The 20,402-nt window shown below is 38.1% G+C and overlaps 1 protein-coding gene across 3 annotated transcripts in view; it reads right to left on the reverse strand.

Moving 5' to 3' along the window:
* Nucleotides 1-210: 210 nt before the first annotated feature.
* TBC1D19 (TBC1 domain family member 19) overlaps nt 211-20,402 on the reverse strand; it is a 102,974-nt gene continuing 82,782 nt past the window's right edge. For all 3 annotated transcript variants that reach the window (XM_079767406.1, XM_079767408.1, XM_079767407.1), the window contains 5 exons: nt 19,304-19,413; nt 17,041-17,132; nt 12,359-12,474; nt 7,945-8,015; nt 211-6,732 (listed from right to left, as the gene is read on the reverse strand). In XM_079767406.1, the coding sequence (XP_079623532.1) occupies nt 6,658-6,732; nt 7,945-8,015; nt 12,359-12,474; nt 17,041-17,132; nt 19,304-19,413 (464 nt within the window). In that variant the 3' untranslated portion in view covers nt 211-6,657. The remainder of the gene's footprint in view (nt 6,733-7,944; nt 8,016-12,358; nt 12,475-17,040; nt 17,133-19,303; nt 19,414-20,402) is intronic.

Here is a 20,402-nt window from a genome sequence, read left to right on the forward strand (position 1 = left end):
TTTAAAAAAATAAGTATATTTAATGGAAAATTAGATGAACTGCAACACTTCTGTATATTCTATTGCAGGTTCTAGTCAGTGAATAAAGGGGAAAAAATAAAAGGCATATAGATTTGAAAAAAAAAGTAAAATTGTCTTTATTTGTAGTTAACATTATATATGTAGAAAATCCTAGGGAAGCTACAAAAAAGTTTAACAAGGTCTCAGGATACAAGATCAATATAAAAAAACCAATTGTATTTCTACATATTAACAAACCATAAAAAATGAAATTAAAAATACCATTTATAATAACATAAATATGTAAACAATTAGGAATAATTTTAACAAAATATGTGCAAGATCTATACATGGAGAACTATAAAATATTGCTGAGTGAAATTTAAAAAGACCTAAAGAAATGGAGTGAGATACCATGTTCATGTATTGGAAAACTCAATATTGTTAAGGTATCAATTGTCCCCAAACTGATCTTTAGATTCAACACTATCTCAATAAGAATCACAGCAGCTTTTTTTTTAAAGTACAAATGAAAAATCTGATTGCAAAAGTTATTTAGAAATGCAAAGAACTTAGAATAGTCACAATACTTTTGACATAGGTAAAGAAAATTACTTGATTTCCAGATTTATTCTAAAGGTATAAAAATCAAGACTGTGCGGTACTAGAATCAGGAGAGACATGACCATGAAACAGAATAGAGAGTCAAGAAATAAGCCCACAAATATGTGATGAATTGATTTTATAGAGGCGCTATTATTAAAGGGAAAAGACAGGGTGTGCTTTTTTTTCTTCAGCAAAAGGTGTCAGAATAATCATATATCTATATGCAAAAACAGGATCCTCAACCTTTAACTTATATCATACACAAAAATTAACTAAAAAATGAAAGGATCAGAGGACTAAAAGTAAGAGCTAAGTGACAAAGTTTCTAGAAGAAAACAGGAAAAAAAATCTGTGACTGAGTTATGCAAAGATTTCTTAGATAGGACAGACAATGTGAATCATTAAAAAAAAAAAAAGGATAAACTGAACTCAACAAAATGAAAATGTTTGCTCTTTAAATACAGTTAAGAAAATGAAGAGACTAGCCTATAGGCTGGGAGAAAAATTTACAAACTGGAAGTGTACCCAGAATAAAGCATTGGGCAAAAGATTTGAGCACTTTACAAAAGAATAATTATAAGTGAAAAATAAGTATGAAAAGATGCCCAACATCATTAGTAATTAAGGAAATGCAAATTAAAATCACCGATTGGAATGACTAACATGATAACAGTGGGAGTTGGTGAGGATTTGGAGCAACCAGCGCTCTTTCACACTGTGAGTGGGGATGGGAAATGGTGGAACCACTTCAGAACGAGTTTGGAGATCTCTTAGAAAGGTAAACTTATGCTGACATATGATCCAACAAACTCACTCCTACGTATTTACCCCAAATAAATGAAGATATATGTCCACATGCAGGCTTGTGCACCAATGTTTATAGTAGCTGTATCCATAATACACTGAAACACGAGAACAACATGGATGTCTATTAACAATAACATATAAACAAACTGTGAAGTAGTCATTCAATGAAATACTACTCAGTGATAAAAAGAAATGGACTTCTAATTACACAACAACATGGATGAATCTCAAAACATTACGCTGTGTAAAGGAAGCCAAGAACAAAAGAAAAAATATAGGTACTAGTATATATGATTCCATTTACATGAACCTTTAGAAGAGACCAATCTAATCTTTAGGGACAGAAGCATATCAGTGGTTGTCTGGAGTCAATGTGTATATGGGGGACTGAATGGGAAGGGGCATGACGGGAACTGATTTAGGTGATGGAAGTTGTGTGCCTTACTGTGATAGTGGTGGTGTGGTTATATACATTTGTCAAACCTTAGAGAACTGTATACTTAAAATGCACACATTTTATTCTACGTAGACTATAACTTAGTGAAGTTGACATAAATGAGAAATATTGAGTGAGCTTAAGCATTTCCAGGTGTGTTTTTTTTTCCACTCAAAATATTTTTCCCTTTTGGACCTCCACAAATCTTTGTTGGTAAAATAGTTGTGTGACATTGGACAAGTAAGTTATTATTCGAAACTGAGCAAGTTTCCTCATCAGTAGAATGAGTGGATTATGCTATTAGATGATTTCATCCATTCATTCAAAAAACATTAAAGCCCACCATGGGGCAAGCACTACACCAGGCTCTAGACAAAGTTGAGAAAGAAACTGTTTTGCCTTAAGGAGTCACAGTCCAGTAGAAGAGAAAGACAATCACATAGTATAAGATTATGGTATAACTATGTATATTTAAGGTATGAGGGGAATTCATAGGAGAAGCAGTCTTCCCTGATGATGCAACACCTGAGTTGGGTTTTGAGGTACAAGTAAGAGTTATATTAAGAGGAAAAGAGAAGGCGTTTCAAGCACAAGGTGCTGTATGGGCACAGGGCCAACGCAGAGAGACATACTTAGTGTTCAAGGTACTTCAGGTAGCTTAGTAGGTCTGGAACATAGAATTCATGCTTGTAAGGTCAGGGTGGGTCTTGATTTAAAAAGTTAAAAAAGATTCCTCTTGCTTAACATATATAGACAGGGGTCTCACCAAATAATGATTCTCATGATACAATGGATCACCTAAATAGTCAAATAACTGTACTTCAGTTAGGGTCCTCTCTGTTGCAAAGAGAATCTTTTGGCTCCTGTGATGAAACAGTCCAGGGGTAGACTGGTGGAGTGGGACCTGGACATCAAGAGGTCAACAGAACAGCTTTTCACCCTTTCCATTCCTAGGCTGCAGCCAATCCAGACCCTATATCCAGCTTCCCTGAACGATTAAACCAAAGCCTCGTAATCAAGTTTCATTGGTCCTCACTGGTCTTAGATTTTGCACTGATCCTGAAGCAATCCCTGTGGCTAGAAGGATAGCATATGGTGACTGGCTTGGTGAGGACCCAGAGGTCCTGGGGGTAGGAGTCAGCCTCACCTGAAGTTCATGGGGCAGGGGGTAGATTACCAAATAAAAAATAGAGGAGAAATGATGTTTTAAGAAAAACAGATCCTGACAATTTTCAGAACAGGTCCTGGGATACAAACGCATAAGGACAATTTTCTTCTTTCATATTCCATACTAGAGCTAGTCCATGGAAGTTGACTTGAGAATAAAGTGATGTGAGAATCAGAACATGTATACAAAAAGCGATCACTCAATATTCCAAGCACCACAGGAGTGGATGAATAGAGAACAAAGAGAAGGGCCTAATTAATTCTAATTGACAGCTCCGGGGTGTCACAATAGAGAAGATGTTTGAGTGGAGCCTTGATAAAGGGAGTTCCTGATAGACAAAGTGGATGGGCTTGGCTGGTTGAGGATCAGCGTGTAATCGGTGAGGCTGAAGTACAGGGAGCAGTGTGGGAGCACAGCAACGGATCGACCGAGCTGTAGAGAATTTCCCTACTTTGCTAGAGCCTGGAGTTTATCTGTTAAGCAGTGGGGCACCATTTAACTTAAGCATGTAAGCGGCCTGTTGAATCTGTATATACTAGTGGAGAGCTGTGGGACTAGAGTAGACATTTCCTGAGATAAGAAGGAAGGAGATAAGTATAAGGGATATCAAGCTAAGTTGTGAAGTGGAAGGCTGTGAGCGAGTTCAAGGCTAATGGTCTCTCTGTTCTATGAAATAGAAAGAGTACTTGCTGAGTGTAAGGGGGTGCTGTGCAGCTAAGATAAGCTGGAAATTTCAATTAGCCAGCATGCTGCATTACCAAATGTTCTGATCAAGAAGACTGTTCAATAAACTCTTCTAAAAGGTCACACATATTACATTAGTGGGTGAACTGAAATCCAGAAGAGCCAAATATAACTTAGTCTCTGAGTCTATGTCACCATCAGTGCAATGCCGTAGGTAGAATGATTACATAAGCATCCCTGGTCCCTCAGATCCTTGTGAGCACCGGCAGAGCAGATGTGAGGAGGTGTTCGAGGATGGCAGGAAACAGTGAGGAGAATGCAGAAGGAAGGAAGCCAACCGAGGTAGTGGAGGAGGTGCAGTTAGAGATGGAGTGGGCAAGACAGCCGACTGTCCTGAATGCAGTATTCTAACACGCATCCGAGAGCAGCGCAGGGCTGAGGGGTTTGCGACAGCAGCAGAATGCCTGCAGCCTCCAGGACTGGCTGGAGTCACCTGTTCCAAATGCAAGGACCTTACTATGCCCTGATAAGTTCGTTTTTTATAGACACCGTCTCACATTATCAAATAAAACCATACAGATGCTAATGAGGATGGACAGTCTTCACATGTTAGCTTCTACCACTTGACCTCAAAATGCCATCATTAAAATTAATTACCAACATTTTATATTTGCTTGGTGCGTTGCAGTTTAAAAAGTCCCTTTCAAATATATTTTCTCATTTGCTCTTACTTAATCCTGGGAGGTACACAGAGCAAATACAATAATTTCCTGCTGCCTGTCCTCCCTGCCTGCCCCTAATTGCAGATAAGAGAGTAAATTATCAAGGGACTTAGAGGAAGAAACAAAACTAGCCACCCTAGTGTTTTTCTACTAGACCACGAGACTGCTGCTTTTAAAAAGGCTTATGAATACTCTCATAAAGAAAGAGGCCAATGATGGAGCCTCTGTATAAATTTGACCATAGTCGTTTAAAATTCTCTCTCTTCCTTACGTGTTATTTCTCATTTTCTCAGAGAGAGAAGGAGGGAGACAAGAGTCATAGGTGTGCACATAATTATCCTCAGGGTGAGTGTGCATTTGCACACACAGAATGGCAAACCATATGGCAAACTAACTGCATCACCTGCAAAAAAACATACAATGGGTTTGTTAGGAATCAATCGCTGAATAAATTAGTCCTTAGTAAGTCAATAAGTACCTGATGAATAAAAGCACATAATATTTTCAAATACCTAGCTATACCAAACTCCTCTACACTTGTAGTATTATGCTAAGACTCATGTATTTCTTAATATATATATATATAAATAAATGATTCATGAATACATTTGGATAAAACAATACAATTCTAGGCATTCAGTAAGAGTATTGATATACAGTGAAACCTCGTTTCTCGAACTTAATTCATTCTGGAAGGTTGTTTGAAAACTGAATCATTTTTTCCCCCATTAGAAATCATGTAAATTTAATTAATCCATTCCAGACCCCCAAATGATTCCATTTTAACCTTTCTTATATACAGTACATGTCTATGATACTGTTTATTCTATAAATAAGCACTTTAAAAACAAAAAAGACATGAAGTATAAATGAAAATTTAACAAAAAGGAAAGGAAATGTACAGTAAAAACTGAAATTTAACAATAATTATAAGCAGCAACAAAAGCAAAAAAACAAACAAAAAACACCCAAAACATGAAAATATTCACAGCTCAATATCCCGAGATTTTAACAGTGGTAAACTGACTTATTCGTGCATTCTCTCTTTTGCTTGTCACCTGAGAGATGTGTGACTGGCCATACAGTATCAGAATGAAAGGGGTGCCGGGTTGAGAAGCAAATGGTTCGTGATGGGAGATGTCCAAGAAACAAGGTTCCACTCTATTGATTTAGAGTTTTGTTAAAATGATCAGCATCTTGAATTTGAGACTAAATTCAAAAGAATGGTTTTTGGACTTCTTTTTTTCATACTATTATTCCAAATTACAGAAATGGTAGGCCTTTAGAAAGTAATATACGACAAGACCCTTCACTTATAATAAAGACCAACGTAAGACTGAGCCTTGCATGATGTCCGTTCTGGAGGGAATGTCCAGTACCTATTGCTGGTCTCGCAGCTGCTCTTTCCTAGAAGTAAACTTCATTAAACCAACCGTCAGAAAAGCAAATATGGTTTTGATATTTCATTCCCTTCCTTGAATCCTTAGGTGTCCTCCAAAGTAACACAATCTGGCAACAGGCCTCGGCAGTGTCGTCTTCTAATCGCAGGATGAAAGGCTGAGAAGTTTGAACAGATTATGCCATAATTTTGACTTTCTCCCCTACCCCAGGAAATAAAGAATACAATACTGGCAGGTGGACACAATTGTATTTGACCTCCCCTAGTACAAAACATTAAGTGAGAAATAAAGTGGAGAGAGATCTAGAAAATCTCTGGGGAAAGAAACATTGTTAAAAACATCAAAGCACATTTGAATTTCTACTTAAAAGCGTTATCTTTTTCAAGTCTTCTTCCCACATCCTACCCCACCCCTGGTTCTGAGTGAAGAGCAATTTATAAGATAAAACAATACATTATCTAGAGATAAATTTACAAACTGACATAAGAGAATTGTCCCAGAGGCTGCATTACCTCTTCAAGTTTATTACGTTAGTTCTTATTGCATATGTTGTCGCATGCTTTTTACAGGTCAGGATTGTATCTATAGTACGCTCAAGTCGCCAGAAGTTCAGTCTATTGCTTCTCTCTTGAAAATCAGCAGCATGCAGTGCAATATTTGGTGTGCTGAGTTATTTTTTCAAAAAGCAAAAAATGACTTAGGTTTGTTTAACTGAGGAGGGAACATGATCTTTATTGGCTTATATACGAAGTGGATTTTGGTTTTATGCAGTTTGCATAGTTCATGATTAGCTTCTAATGAAAAACTTTGTGTTGTCAGTGACCTTGAAGAAGATCAGGTGACAGTAGCAAACAAAAAAATCTGAAGAAGAGGCATAACTTTTAAAGTAGAAAGGTCAGCAAGAACTGCCTGAAACAAAAAAACAAAAAGAATTATTAATGTCAGTATTCTCATCAGCAAAGTGAAGCCTATGAAATAAGGGGCAACAGAAACTCCATCACAATGTGATGCTGGCATCGACGCACCCTCTAAATTCTTCAGATGTGTCCTAACCTCTGTAATAAAGCTACATTGGTCCTTTTCTTCTCTGTGTATCTTAATGTTAGAACATGTGCAAAATGCTAGCATGGATTTTAGCCTTGAGCCTTCTTCAAATATACAAGGTAGCATGAGTTTATAAGAGGTCTAACATTTCAACTTGCTTCTATAAATAAACGTACATTAGGAATCCTCATTCTGTGGTAGTAGTATAAGGAGTAACTGACTTCAGGAAATCATTTCGAGATGGGACTAATGTTTATTCAGTTGCCAGATGCATAAACATCCTCTTCCCTTTAAACAAAGACTGTAGGCGGCTATTTTAAGGATAAATGTATGATTCTATGAGAGATAACCAATAGAGTAATATGGTAAGCCACTGTTTAATTTAACCATGTTTCAGGTATACTACTGAAAAGAAACCAGCTTTAAGTAATTAACTCACAATTAAAAACAACCAAGAAAGCCCATTTATCATTAGTATAGCATCCAAACCAGTGGTCGGCAAACTGCGGCTCGCGAGCCACATGCGGCTCTTTGGCCCCTTGAGTGTGGCTCTTCCACAAAATACCACGTGCGGGCGCGCACGTACAGTGCGATGGAAACTTCGTGGCCCATGCGCAGAACTCGGTTTTCGGCTCTCAAAAGAAATTTCAATCGTTGTACTGTTGATATTTGGCTCTGTTGACTAATGAGTTTGCCGACCACTGGTCCAAACACATGCCCTTTAACTCAGCTAGTTTTTCTTTGTTTTATGAGCTTAACACATGGATGTAAACACTAATAAGAAAACACAACATAAGATCAATAGTTTCTATTAAAATTACTAGGCGTATTGTTTCCCATAATGATTAGAATGGCTTTCTACAATAATCTTGTTTATGACTCTCTCACAAGATTATTTTCAAGTCATCAAGGAATTTTGAATACCTAATACTACTTAGCTCAGAACTTACAGGTTTTACCCACGTTAAAACTTAGGCTATGAGTAAAGTGTGTCTCAGGCATCTGAGACTCGAGTGCCCGAGGCTGGCAGGCCCTCAGGAGCTATTTCCATCCCTTCGGAGTGAAACTTATCCTTACTTCAGCTGCAGCCAGTGATGTCACCTCCATCAGGTTGACTGCTCGGAAGGCAAACACGGCAGCTGCCAGGACTGGAAGAGAATGCACACTATTTCAACTGCTGGCCTCATCAGCCCCACAAGTGCACTGCTGTGCCCACAACCCCGCACGAGAGCTCAGAACGGGTGCTTTTCACGAGCACACGCCCGCACTGAGCGAAGGTCCTGCAGCGGACGGATCTCCAGAGATTGCCTCTGGAGAACAGCGCCTGATAAACTGTATCTCACAGTTTTGGGGAAAAGAAACATTCAAAGGCCCTGAAAAGCCATTTTATAAATTGCTTCTTTCATACTTACAACTTAAGTCATAACAGTTTTTAAATGGCATGAAGCTCTAATGACTGTCTTTAAATTAAGGTTTATTTTGATGCAGGTGTTTCTTACTAATGCAATAGAGAGGCTTCTAAAAAATTATAAGGAGACTGGATTTTTTAATATATCACATCGTGTTTCCTATGTATTGAGGTGGCATCATGATAAAAATGTGGCAATAACACCTTTTCTTAAAAGTATCTCCACAATATTTTGTTGTATTCATATTGTTATACCGAGTGTTGCTCTTTCTTAGAGGGTCACAAATGGACTTGCATGTGGTGAGAGCTGCGGGGAGGCTGAGCCTGCATTTGGCTACAGGAAAAAGCTGAAACTGAAAAAACCATTATAAACATCTTGAAGGTTAATGTTCTACTTTGAATAGAAAACAACCTTTGGGTTTTTGTTTTCATTAAGTATAAGCATATGAAAAACGAGCAATGCTAACATGCACCACTTCTTATGTAATCTCCCATAGAACGCCACGTGAGAGAATGAGTCACCGTGAACAACGGAAGGGCCCGTGGAAGAGGAAGGCAACCCGATAAGGAGACAGTACTCCCTGGAGATGATTCTTGACTCTCCCTCTCCCTTGTTTATTCCCTCACCTGAGGTGGTAAAGCATTCACTGCCCAACGAGAACTGAAGTTTAGGAAATGAAATCTACAAAATTATTGGAAGACTGGTTCCTAAATACATTGCATAGCTAGAACACACACACACACACACACAGATTTTTACTATGGGAATAATTAAAATAGCAATTAATTATTACACCAACTCTATGAGTAAAAGACTACTATCGCCCCATTTTACTAATGCGGAAACTGAGGCACGGTAAGCTTGGGTGACATGTTTAAGTCACACAGATAGAAAACAGTAGACCGAATATACCTGGGCTCTGGCTGGGGCATCTAATCACCATGTGATGACATTACTGACATGAAGGTTAGCAGTAACGATTTATTCCTGACGTGGAAATCTGTGTGCTTCCTAAGACTGTCTTCTCTGCTGTTCCTCAGGGTAACTTCTAGAGATAGCATGAAGGGTAAAGCCAGGTGGCCCTGGTAGAAGGGGAAGTCAGGGTGCAGTCCCCTAATTTCCCCAGTGACAGGGAAGCACAGGCATTTTTCTAGAGGAGGACAGATTTTTGACAGCTTTGCAAAAAAGCATGAACATTAGCCAGAGAGAAAGATTCTGGGGGGCAAATGGTAGTGGTAAACAGAATTTAAGAAGTTAAGTCAGCTGGCATTATTTAACGTGTAGCAAGGCATACAAGAGATCTGCGACACAGAATTTTCCCTTTAGAAAAAGAGAAAACTTGAGTACTTTAAAGTCACTGAGCTTCTTTGTTTACAAAAATATCAAAGAAAACCATGAATGTAGACCAGCAACGTCTTTATGGTTTCCCAGTACCTGGGACCATGTTTGACCAGGAAGACATTTAGAGAAGGCATGTGAGCACGCCTTCCCCTTCTGTGCATAATTTAACAGTCAGTGAGAGCTTGGCAGGAGGGTCAGATCTGCTGTACAGGAAAGAGTGTGCATGGCGGGAAATTGTTTTTCCAAATGTAGAGGAGGGAAGAAAGAGCAGGTCACTACGTGACCTCAGCACCCAGAATGCTCATGCGCTCATAACCTTTATTTATCTTGGTGTCGCATCACAGAAGTTCCTCTCTGCCTGCTCTTGTTTGCTCTGCCCAGCCCTTCCACAGCACTGCTTTGTTTGCCCGGGAGAAAAGGTCTATACTTTAGGGTGTTTTCCACTGAAATCATGTTTCATCTGATATATAGAAAAGCTAATATTTACTTTGGCCTTTCAAACTATTCTCATTACTTTAATTTTAAGCAATTCTATCATGAACATTAAGACACCTTTGCTTTAAACTGTCCTACAAAAGGCTCTGATTAATTCACAACTAAAGCCAGTAGAATTTACTACAATATTTCTAAGGACTATATTTACTAACTCAATTGAGCAAAAAAGATGGATCCCAAATATTCAGAACAAAAAAATAACAAAATATTTTAAATAATCAAAACTAATTTGTATCCATCTACCTGAAATTATCTGCCCTGTGGCTCTTGATTGGCATTCCAAGGTGGGAGCACCCCTCAGTACAGTGCCATTCTACATGGTCTATAATTCTTCCCTGTTGGTTTTTAAAAACCACGGAGGAAGAGTAGATGGTTGCAACAGTGTGGACTGAATTTCTACGTATTCATCATTAACTTTTTATTTCAGGTATTGCGTTCATAGCATGTGCCTGCTTAGAGCAAATGCAGTATTCAATATTAATTTATTCCTTTTACTTCAGCTTGCTGAAGGGCGATAAGTCACAGAAAGAGAACATTTAAATTGGAAGAGACCTTGAAGGCCTTCTAATTCAGCATTTCTTTTATAGTAGAAATTTCAACCCTTCAGGTGACAATTAAAAAGCCCATCTACTTTTGGAAAGTCCTAATTATTAGAAAGTACTTCCTTATACTGAACCCTTTTCATTAACACACTCTAGTATCTTTTTGAAATTATACAAAAAGCTATATACAATACTTTCAAAAGTTAGGACCCACCCTGAGGAGAGTTATTTGGTGGAAAGACTAAAATCCTGTTGCCTGAGAAATGGGAGCAGAAAACAAGTCCATTTAGCCGGGAAAATAGAAGACTTTGGGGAAAGGAGGGGTTTCTGAGAGTAGAAAAACCATGTCGATGACTGGTTTACCGGGCGTACATTTCAGCAAGACGTATTATCCAGAAATGAAATGGGCGACCTGGTAAGACAGGGACTGCCCTGCACCAAAGTGTTCAGGGGATGAGGACTGCCGGAGAGAAACGTGTGAAAGAAGTGATACCTGAGGACTTCTAAGACCCTTCTATCTCTAGTTTATATAATTCACTTCATTCGGCCAAAAGAGACGAGGGCAGACCATTCTTTCCTACTCATATTTAGATGGGGTTTAAAAACCATTGAGATAGAAAACATCAGTAAGTGGTATCTCGGAGTACACCAGGGGTGATATTTATCTTTGTGACATTTTATTATTACTCTAATTTTCCTTTTCAAAATGCCACCCAATTACTCTAGACCTCTCAGCAGTCAATAATATGTTAATATGGTCCCTAGAGAACCTTCGACAAGAAAAACATCTTCACTTAAGCATTATTTCCACAGTATCCCAGAAAGGTGTCATACTATACTAGCGATATAAGGTAAGGAAACAAAGGCTTACACAGGTTAAATAGTTTATTCAATATCATACAACTGGAGAAGGTCGGACCCAGTACTCTGCCTACTTTTCCGCTTTCCATCCATTGTTGTAAAAACCTTGTGATATTTATTTGAATTTTCTGATAATATCAATGATAAAAATAACTGAGTCTACTTTGTACAAGAGAAGCAAAATAATATAATCAGTAAGAATCTGTGCTCTATGTGTTATACAGTTGCCTTGTGTAATATCTGTTGTAAAAACTGCTGAATTATTAAATGAGAGGTAAATCTGACTTCCTGAAAAAAAACAAAAACCAAACATAAAATATTTTTGTTTAAGAGAATACCTAAAAGAGGACATTCAGCCACCAGGGCAGGAGTCAGAGACCACTAGCAAAAAGAAAAAGGTTTTGAATTCAGTATAAGTTGAAGTACAGAAGCGCGGGGAGGCTCAGTGTCAGTCAGGATTTCAGGCAGCAGTTGGGCTGGAGCACAGCACAAACGCTAAGACAGAGAATCCAGGGTGGAGTGTGTACCTACACTCTGTTGCACAGGCCTCCCAGGTGCTGAGACGGTAAGCCCTGGTTGGACTGAAAGTGGTGGAGGGGGAGAAACGAACTTTCCTGGGAGCCAACAAGAAAGACTGGGAATAGACTGGTGTTGGGCAGTTACACAGATGTATCTAGATCACAGAACCTCAGTACTTGCCTTCCAAGGCAGATACATGTTCATGAATTAACAATGACAGATAAGTGTAGACTTAAACTCCAATTATGGATGGTGACTGTTAGAAAGGAAAAGGACTTTACTATAGAGACAGCATGTGTTTTACAAATAAGCACTTACTCTTACCAGCAAGAATTTCTAGAGAGTTGTATCCTAGGATTCTATCCCACAAAAGCAAGAGTTGATCTGTAGCTAAGTATCCAGAGAAAGCTCGAACCATCCATTTAAATGATATGCGAAGTCTGTAAGCAAAGAAAAAAAATAAATTTTACCAATGTTTTTTTCTCTTTCTTTTGAAAAGGCACTATCTTACAAAAGGTTGGAAGAGCCCAACCAATTCTGTTGTTAAATGAATCTTAGAAATCACCTGAGCATTTATAACACCATAGTCTTCAAATGATTGGTCTCAAAGTATTGAGAGGAAGAATTATATCTGCTTGACCCTCCTTTATGCTATAGTCCGGCCTTTCGAAGACTCACTTCTACCTTCTACTTTTCAGGGTATGTACTAATTAGCTATCAGTGAATTGATCTTGTAGTCTTGACAGTTTCAGGCAAGCCATGATCATTGGAATTTTTTTTTCCAAAATATTTGAAAGAGTGCTTGATAGCTGCATAATTTTCCTACTCAATAAATTATATTCCTACATCTCAGTCAAATGGCTACATAGGATGAATAAAAGGAATTTCTGAAGACAAAGAAAAATAGTTTTAAAGTTATAAGGGAACTAAGAAATAGATTTCTAATTTCAAACCCTTCATTTTAAAGAGGAGGGGTTATCATAACTCTGAAATATCGACCAGAAAATGCAACTAAATTCCACCTCCCCCCACCCCCCCCAAAAAAAAAAAACAACCCTAAGAGGTATGAGAGCCCACTATTTATAAGCAGGTTATGTTACAATAACAATTTATCTCTGGAATCAGGAAATGAACTCTTTGGCCTGATCCCTTCTGTACTATCCATTACTATCTAAACATAATTTTTCTGCCCCTGAGAGATGCTAGACAAACTCTTTGATGGAACTGTTATACTATTATGTAGGTAAATATCTGTGTTATTTTCTTAAAGCAAGAGAAAGGGGCCCAGATATTGTCTTTGTTGGTGTCATATTAACTCTCATAAGACTGAAAAAAGACCCAAAGTTTCAGAAATTTCTCAATATGAAAGAGAAAACTATTGTTCTAATAGAATAAAATACAAAGTACAAAATAATATTGACAAATTAGGTGTTTTGGTTGGTTTTAAAATATCTTTTAAGAGATGTCAAAGAAACTTTTGGCCACTGGATATTTAAAAAGTTTAAATTCATTTGATTTTTAAGTCTAAATTATTAACTTCAAATAATCTCATTTTACTGGATCGCTCATAGCATCTTATTAGAACAACTAGAGGCCCAGTGCACAAAATTTGTGCACGGGAGTGTGTGTCCCTCAGCCCAGCCTGCACCCTCTCCAATCTGGGACCCCTCGAGGGATGTCTGACTGCCCGTTTAGGCCCGATCCTGGTAGGATAGGGCCTAAACAGGCAGTTGGACATCCCTCTCACAATCCAGGACTGCTGGCTCCAAACTGCTCTCCTGCCTGCCTTCCTGATTGCCCCTAACCACTTCTGCCTGCCAGCCTGATCACCCCCTAACCACTCCCCTGCCAGCCTGATTGATGCCTAACTGCTCCCCTGCCAGCCTGTTTGCCCCTAACTGACCTTCCCTGCAGGCCTGGTCACCCTTAACTGCCCTCCCCTGCAGATCTGATCACCCCTAACTGCCCTCCCCTGCAGGCCTGGTCCCCCCCCCAACTGCTCTCCCCTGCAGGCCTGGGTCCCCCCCCAACTGCCCTTCCCTGCAGGCCCAGTCTCCTCCAACTTCCCTCCTCTGCCGGCCTGGTCACCCCTAACTGCCCTCCCCTGCAGGCTTGATTGCCCTCAACTGCCCTCCCCTGCTGGCCTCGTCCCTCCCAATTGCCCTCCCCTGCTGGCCATCTTGTGGCAGCCATCTTGTGTCCACATGGGGGCAGCCATCTTTGACCACATGGGGGCAGCCATCTTGTGTGTTGGAGTGATGGTCAATTTGCATATTATTCTTTTATTAGATAGGATAGTACCATATTGTGTTCTTCCTTCCCCCCGGCCAGCCCTGCCCCCAATCGGCCCCACCACCCTGATGGAGGGGCGAGGCCAGCCAGCCAACCACTCGCAGCCCCTCCCCCCAGCCGGCCGGACCCCACCCGTGCATGAATTGGTGCACCAGGCCTCTAGTCTATATAATAAAAGCCTAAGCGACCATTACAGTGGAACTACCAGAATGACTGGTCGCTATGATGTGCACTGACCACCAGGGGGCAGATGCTCAATGCAGGAGCTGCCCCCTGGTGGTCAGTGTTCTCCCACAGGGGAAGCAATGCTCAGCCAGAAGCCAGGCTCACGGCTGGCAAGCGCAGCGGTGGTGGCGGGAGCCTCTCCCACCTTTGCGGCAGCACTAAGAAGCAGTGAGCCAAGCAGTAAGGAGCGAGGGGTCCCGGACTGTAAGAGGGATGTCCGACTGCAAGAGGGTGCAGGCCGGACTGCGGGACACCCCCCCGCCCAGTGCATGAACTTTGTGCACCAGGCCTCTAGTCAATAATAAAAAGATGATAGATTTTTACAAATATTTTGAAAGTAAACAACACACTCTATATAACCCATAGTCAAAGAGAAAGTCACAAGAGAAATTAAGAAATATTTTTAATTTAATGACAATGAAAGCACAATATATCAAAATTTGTTGGATAGAGGTAAAGCAGTCCTTCAAGGGCAATTGATAACATTATTAGAAAAGAAGAGAGCTCTCAAACCACTGATCTAACTTTCACCATAAACAAGTAGCAAGGCAAGAGCAAAATAAACCTAAAGGAACCATAAGGAAGAAAATAATAAGTATAAGAGCTTATGCTATGATATTTAACGCAGAAAAACAATAGAGAAAATCAATAAAACCCAAAACTGGCTCTTTCAAAAAAGAATAAAATTAATAAACCTCTAGTCAGAATAAAAAAGAGAGAGAAGATACAAATATCAATCTCAGGATTAGGAGAGGTGAAGTCACTCTGAGTCTATATATATCAAAAGGCTAATTGGGAATAATTAGGGAATATTATAAGTAACTTTAATATTAAGATAATAGATAAGTTATTATCTTATTTATTCCATAAATAAGATAATAGATAAGATGAAACAAGTACCAAAGCTTAATCAAGAAGAAATAGGTAACTTGAATACCGTATTTTCCGGCGTATAAGATGACTTTTTAACCCAGGAAAATCTTCTATATGCCCAGTCGTCTTATACGCTGGAAAATATGGTAGTTCTCTATCTAAAGAAATTAAATATTGAATTAAAAACCTTCCAACACTATCAGTTTTAATTCACGAAAGCCTTTAAAAATTTTATTTCTAGCTTGACAATTAAATTTTTATACTTTTTCCTGCATAAGAATTTTAATGTTTATCATGTCATTAAAATAAATTTACTTTTAATGATTAAAGTGTATAAATAGGCTAGAAAAAAATATCAAATATCAGAATTTTAGTTTCTAGCAATCAACTGTCTTCATTCTAGTAAAGTCTAGTTATATTCAATATACAATATTTCTACCACATTCTTGTCTTATAATCTTCATCATTAACAGATTCCTGTTTTTTAATGGATACCAAGGAAATAATATCAACTTAGTATTATCAATGTATGATATGAGATGTTGTTTTTATAAATGGCAGTTCTAAGATCTAAGAAGTCTGAAATTCAATGGTGCTTTATAGAAAAAAATAGAGAGACAAAGAAAGAGATCTATATATTATCTATCTATCTAACTAGCTATCTAACTATCTAATCATTCAATCTTGAAACAACTGCATGAGGTAGAAATTCTCTTGATTTAAAAAATGAGGAATTTAAACTATCTTGATTTAAAGAAAGAAATTGAGACTTAGATAATTTAAATAACTTTACCAGGTTTATACCATTTAGCAGAGCTAGAATTTGAATCTGGATCTGTCTCTGAAATCCACCCACTCATCCATCCATCTGCTGTGGATTTAAGTGTGGATAAGATAAACATTAAACTGTTCCATTTCTCATTAACTCCTTTTGTGGCCTCAAAGAGTTAATGCTCCTTTCATATATGCCCTCCTGAATAGGGGGAAATTGTTGCACAGAGAATATAGTAACAACACTGTAAAGTCATTTAGAAATTTATGTTGCCTTATATACATTGTTATTTAAAAAAAGAGAAGAGAACCAATAGAATTTAAGTCCAGAGGTATCCTGCATATTCACTGATAACTCATATTGAGAAATATGAACAAATACTAAAACTTTTGGAAGGAAAAATCACAGTGTACAACCATTGATAGGTAACTGATTTAGTTTCCTTTAACAAGAGCAAATTTTAAACTTACATAGCTCTCATAAAGTGCTCTCTGATCAATTTAGCCTAAACTGACTTCATTTTAGTATTATCACATTTCTCAGATAGTATTTGTTTCCACAAACTTTTGCTTCAGTTTTGGCCCACACCTTTCATTATGAATAGAAATTAGTTCATTTTAGTGATAATTATACCAGGCACAAAAATCCTAGCAAATAATCCTTTCAAGAATTTTTGGTACAATGCAGACTTACAATTTACTACTTGATAACTACTTTATGGGGAAAATTGTTAGTTTAATTTCTCTGAAAAATTACTGCATCTTTGCAAGTGATTTACAATGATGAAACAGAACCTTCTAATGTCAAACAATCTATTCTTCAATTAGGAGAGGAAAATACTCACGGTTGAGCCCCAATTTCTCGTAGATGATAAAAGAGTTGGGGGAGATAAGTTTGAAGAAGAGTCTCAAATAGCAAACAGAGTGACACAATACCCTGCAAACAATAATAAGTCACAAGAGGAATACATATTTTAGTATTTAAAAATTAACTCTGCTGATAAATTATTCAAATGAAAATGAGAAAACCAGTATCAACATAAATATTTTTGTCAACATATTTTTATATTGTTTAAGGGCCAAAAACAGGACATACACTAATGATTTCCAACATTGTATTTAAAGATACATTTTATTCCTCTTTATGGAAACCTACTCTTACAGATATGCAATGGAGCCTCCTTTTAACACAATAGGCTCCCCACATAACTTGGTATGTAATACTCAGAGAGTCCAAAGAAAACATCGTTTTATAGGAAAGCTGCTACTTTGTAAGCCATGCATTATCACTTAGGCCCAGCAAATTAGTTTTTTCTGGAAGCATGCCAGTTTCCAGGTATTTCTCTGGTGCCACAGCCACACCCTTTACTTTCTCCCCCCACATATCTCTTCTCTGCCAGCTGCCTCACCCATCAGGGAAAGAATTTCCTGATTTTTTCCACTTTCTTTGAAATCCATCCACAGGGAAAGATTGACTGCTGACTGCTTGAGATTTGCACCAGAAAGTTATCAAACAAGATTTTTTATTATTTCATACAAAGATTATTTTTTACTGAAATCTACTTTCCTAAAAGGGCTTTATTTGTAGAGTACAGGAAGTAACCAATTTAAGCAGATGTTTTGCAAGTGCATTTTTTACTTGACAACTCTGAATAAAGTCTTTCTTGCAGCTCAGCATTCCTCAGGGTTGATTTTGGTAAGGAAGTTTTAATCCTCTTTTGAATTTCTAAAGAAAAAGAGCTGTAATGGTTCCAAATAGTTCAGTCTAGCTGCAAGCCAGAAGAGGAGCCGGCCACTTCTAAGTCTTTATTCCACGGAATAAAGGAAGGGCGGAGGCAGGGCTGGCCCAATCAATGAGCTGACAAAGGACACCTCAGGGTCAGTATGGAGACAGAGGAATACCCAGACGGCTTAGTGTTGAGCTTCGGAGCTCTGCACGGGGAAAACCCATGGGTGTGTACTGAGCAGCCAGGTCAAAACTCTGAAGCATGAATGGTATAGAATATGAGTGTAAGAAATCTGATGCTAAGAATGAAGCATTAGAAAAGAGAATTCTTGATATATTTCTGAGGATTCTAGATTAAGCATTCATGTAAGATAAGCACTAAATCAAGGTGTCTCAGAGAGAAGAAACCAGGATAACTGGTGGTGCCTCCTTTGCACTGGTGACACCCTGGTTTCTGTTCTTTGCCAGCGTTCACTAGCGATGCGTGAGAGCAAACTGGAGGTGGAGGAAGGGGAATAGGAACACATAGTTTGCTGGGGGAATAAAGGACAACCATTTAGTTTAGCAGCGGTGACAGGTGCCTCTTTGGGGAAATTTGGTAGCCCCGACACATTCCAATTTAATGTTTCTTCCAGAGAGTAAGTCAAGTTGCTCAAAACAGGCCCAGAGGTGGAAAAAGTGTAACTGAAATAAAATAAGCACTGCTTTTACTCAGGCTCATAGCAGGGAGAAGATACAACAAAGGACCAGCCAAAATAAGACAGATAAAAATGTTCAATGCCCAATCTGCTTCTCCTTGACTTTCATATTGAGGCCAAAGGAGCTACCTATTGAATAAATACAAGAAAAATATCTAGTATGATAACTGAGAATTAGCCAAACATGAAACTGAAAAGTAAGTGACAAATACATTTTTGATTTTCATTAACAACAAAGAAGAGGTGATGATGATAATCATAACAATAAAAACAGCCACATTTATTGGAACCTGCCATGAGCCAGTGCCACCGGATGCTCTGTAGGCTTTGCTGCAGCTCTGCAGGCCACAGAAACACAATGCTAACCTCATTCCATAGGTGAAGGAATCAGTCTTCAAAGAAGGTGGGCATTTTTGCCAAAGAGGAGAATACAGACATTTCTATATTTTTCTTTTAACATATAAACGATCATTTAAATGCAATTGATAAAGGACTTTTCCCCTTTTAATTATTACCAAAATATTTAAATATCAGTTTCTTCTTCTCTTTTGTTTATTTGATAGAACCTTGTTGGCGACATCAGAAGTGAAAATTTGTTGCTTTATATTTTAATTGAGTAAGAGACTTTTTCTTGGATAAAAAACAGATTAGAGTCTGATTTGATCCAGTTTTTTATGAACTTACAGAAGGATGAGAAGAGATGGAATGAAGTCTGAAGAAAAAACGCACATACATCTCACGGAATATCTGATACAATTTGGAAGGTTCATTGTATAGAAAACAAAGTGGTGCAACTGAAAGAATAAAAAAAAAATCATTGGTAATATTGCAGAACTACTAAAATTTAAAAGATAAATTTATGAAAATGAAAGAGTAAGTCCATCTCTTATAGTAATATTCATTCATAGACAAGTTTAAACTAGAGGAAAGTTTTAATCAAATTTTAAGACATAAATATTATAATTTGAAAGAAAGACAGTAACTAAAACTGAAGTAATAAGGGACTAACTAGAGTTCCTGGGGGGATGAATTATGATTATTCTAGTCTACTGGTTCTAACTAAGTAAGTGGTTACGGCTCAAGTATTTGTGGATGCTTAACATATTTTTCTAAAGTAGTATACTTAACCTCTATAGCATCATCTATTTCCTTAGCAAACATTTTCTCCCTGTGTGTATAAACCTTAGACTATTTTAATGACTAGAAATGTGAACAACCAGGAGTTGATGCATTTTGTGCTCTGAGAATTGTTAGAAGATTTAAACTTTCTGACATCATTAATTGTCCTCCAAATCATTCAAGTACACCTTTTAAAAACGATTTGCTTGAAAAATTCTTGCAGGTGAAATTATTAAAATAGGACAAAAGGGCTAGCATTTTTTTTATTATTAGAGGTAAAATTTATGTCCTTAACCTTTGTAGGTTTTCTATTTTAAGTTCCTCTTATAAAAGAGATAAAGCAGAGCACCCTATAATCCACAATTTCCCCAGCCTACTGGTGTGCACAGCAACATTACATTACAGCATCAGTCACCCCAGCTGACACCGTCAAGGAGAGCATAAGGCAAAGGTCCTAGGCCCCTTGACTCCTTTTCACTAAAGGCTAGTTTTCAACGTTTTGTATTACATCATTCACCATGATTATCTGATGTAGGACACTGAGGGCCTTTTTACAAAGGAAAGTATTAATTTACTGCTGATTCTTTTTACAAAAGTAAAGCATTAATGTATTTCTGTTTAGCCTAAAGGTTGGGGGCAGCAATAGTGGGGACAACAATCTTCT

This window comes from Cnephaeus nilssonii (genome assembly GCF_951640355.1).
Source record: "Cnephaeus nilssonii genome assembly, chromosome: 1".
NCBI classification, from domain to species: domain Eukaryota; kingdom Metazoa; phylum Chordata; class Mammalia; order Chiroptera; family Vespertilionidae; genus Cnephaeus; species Cnephaeus nilssonii.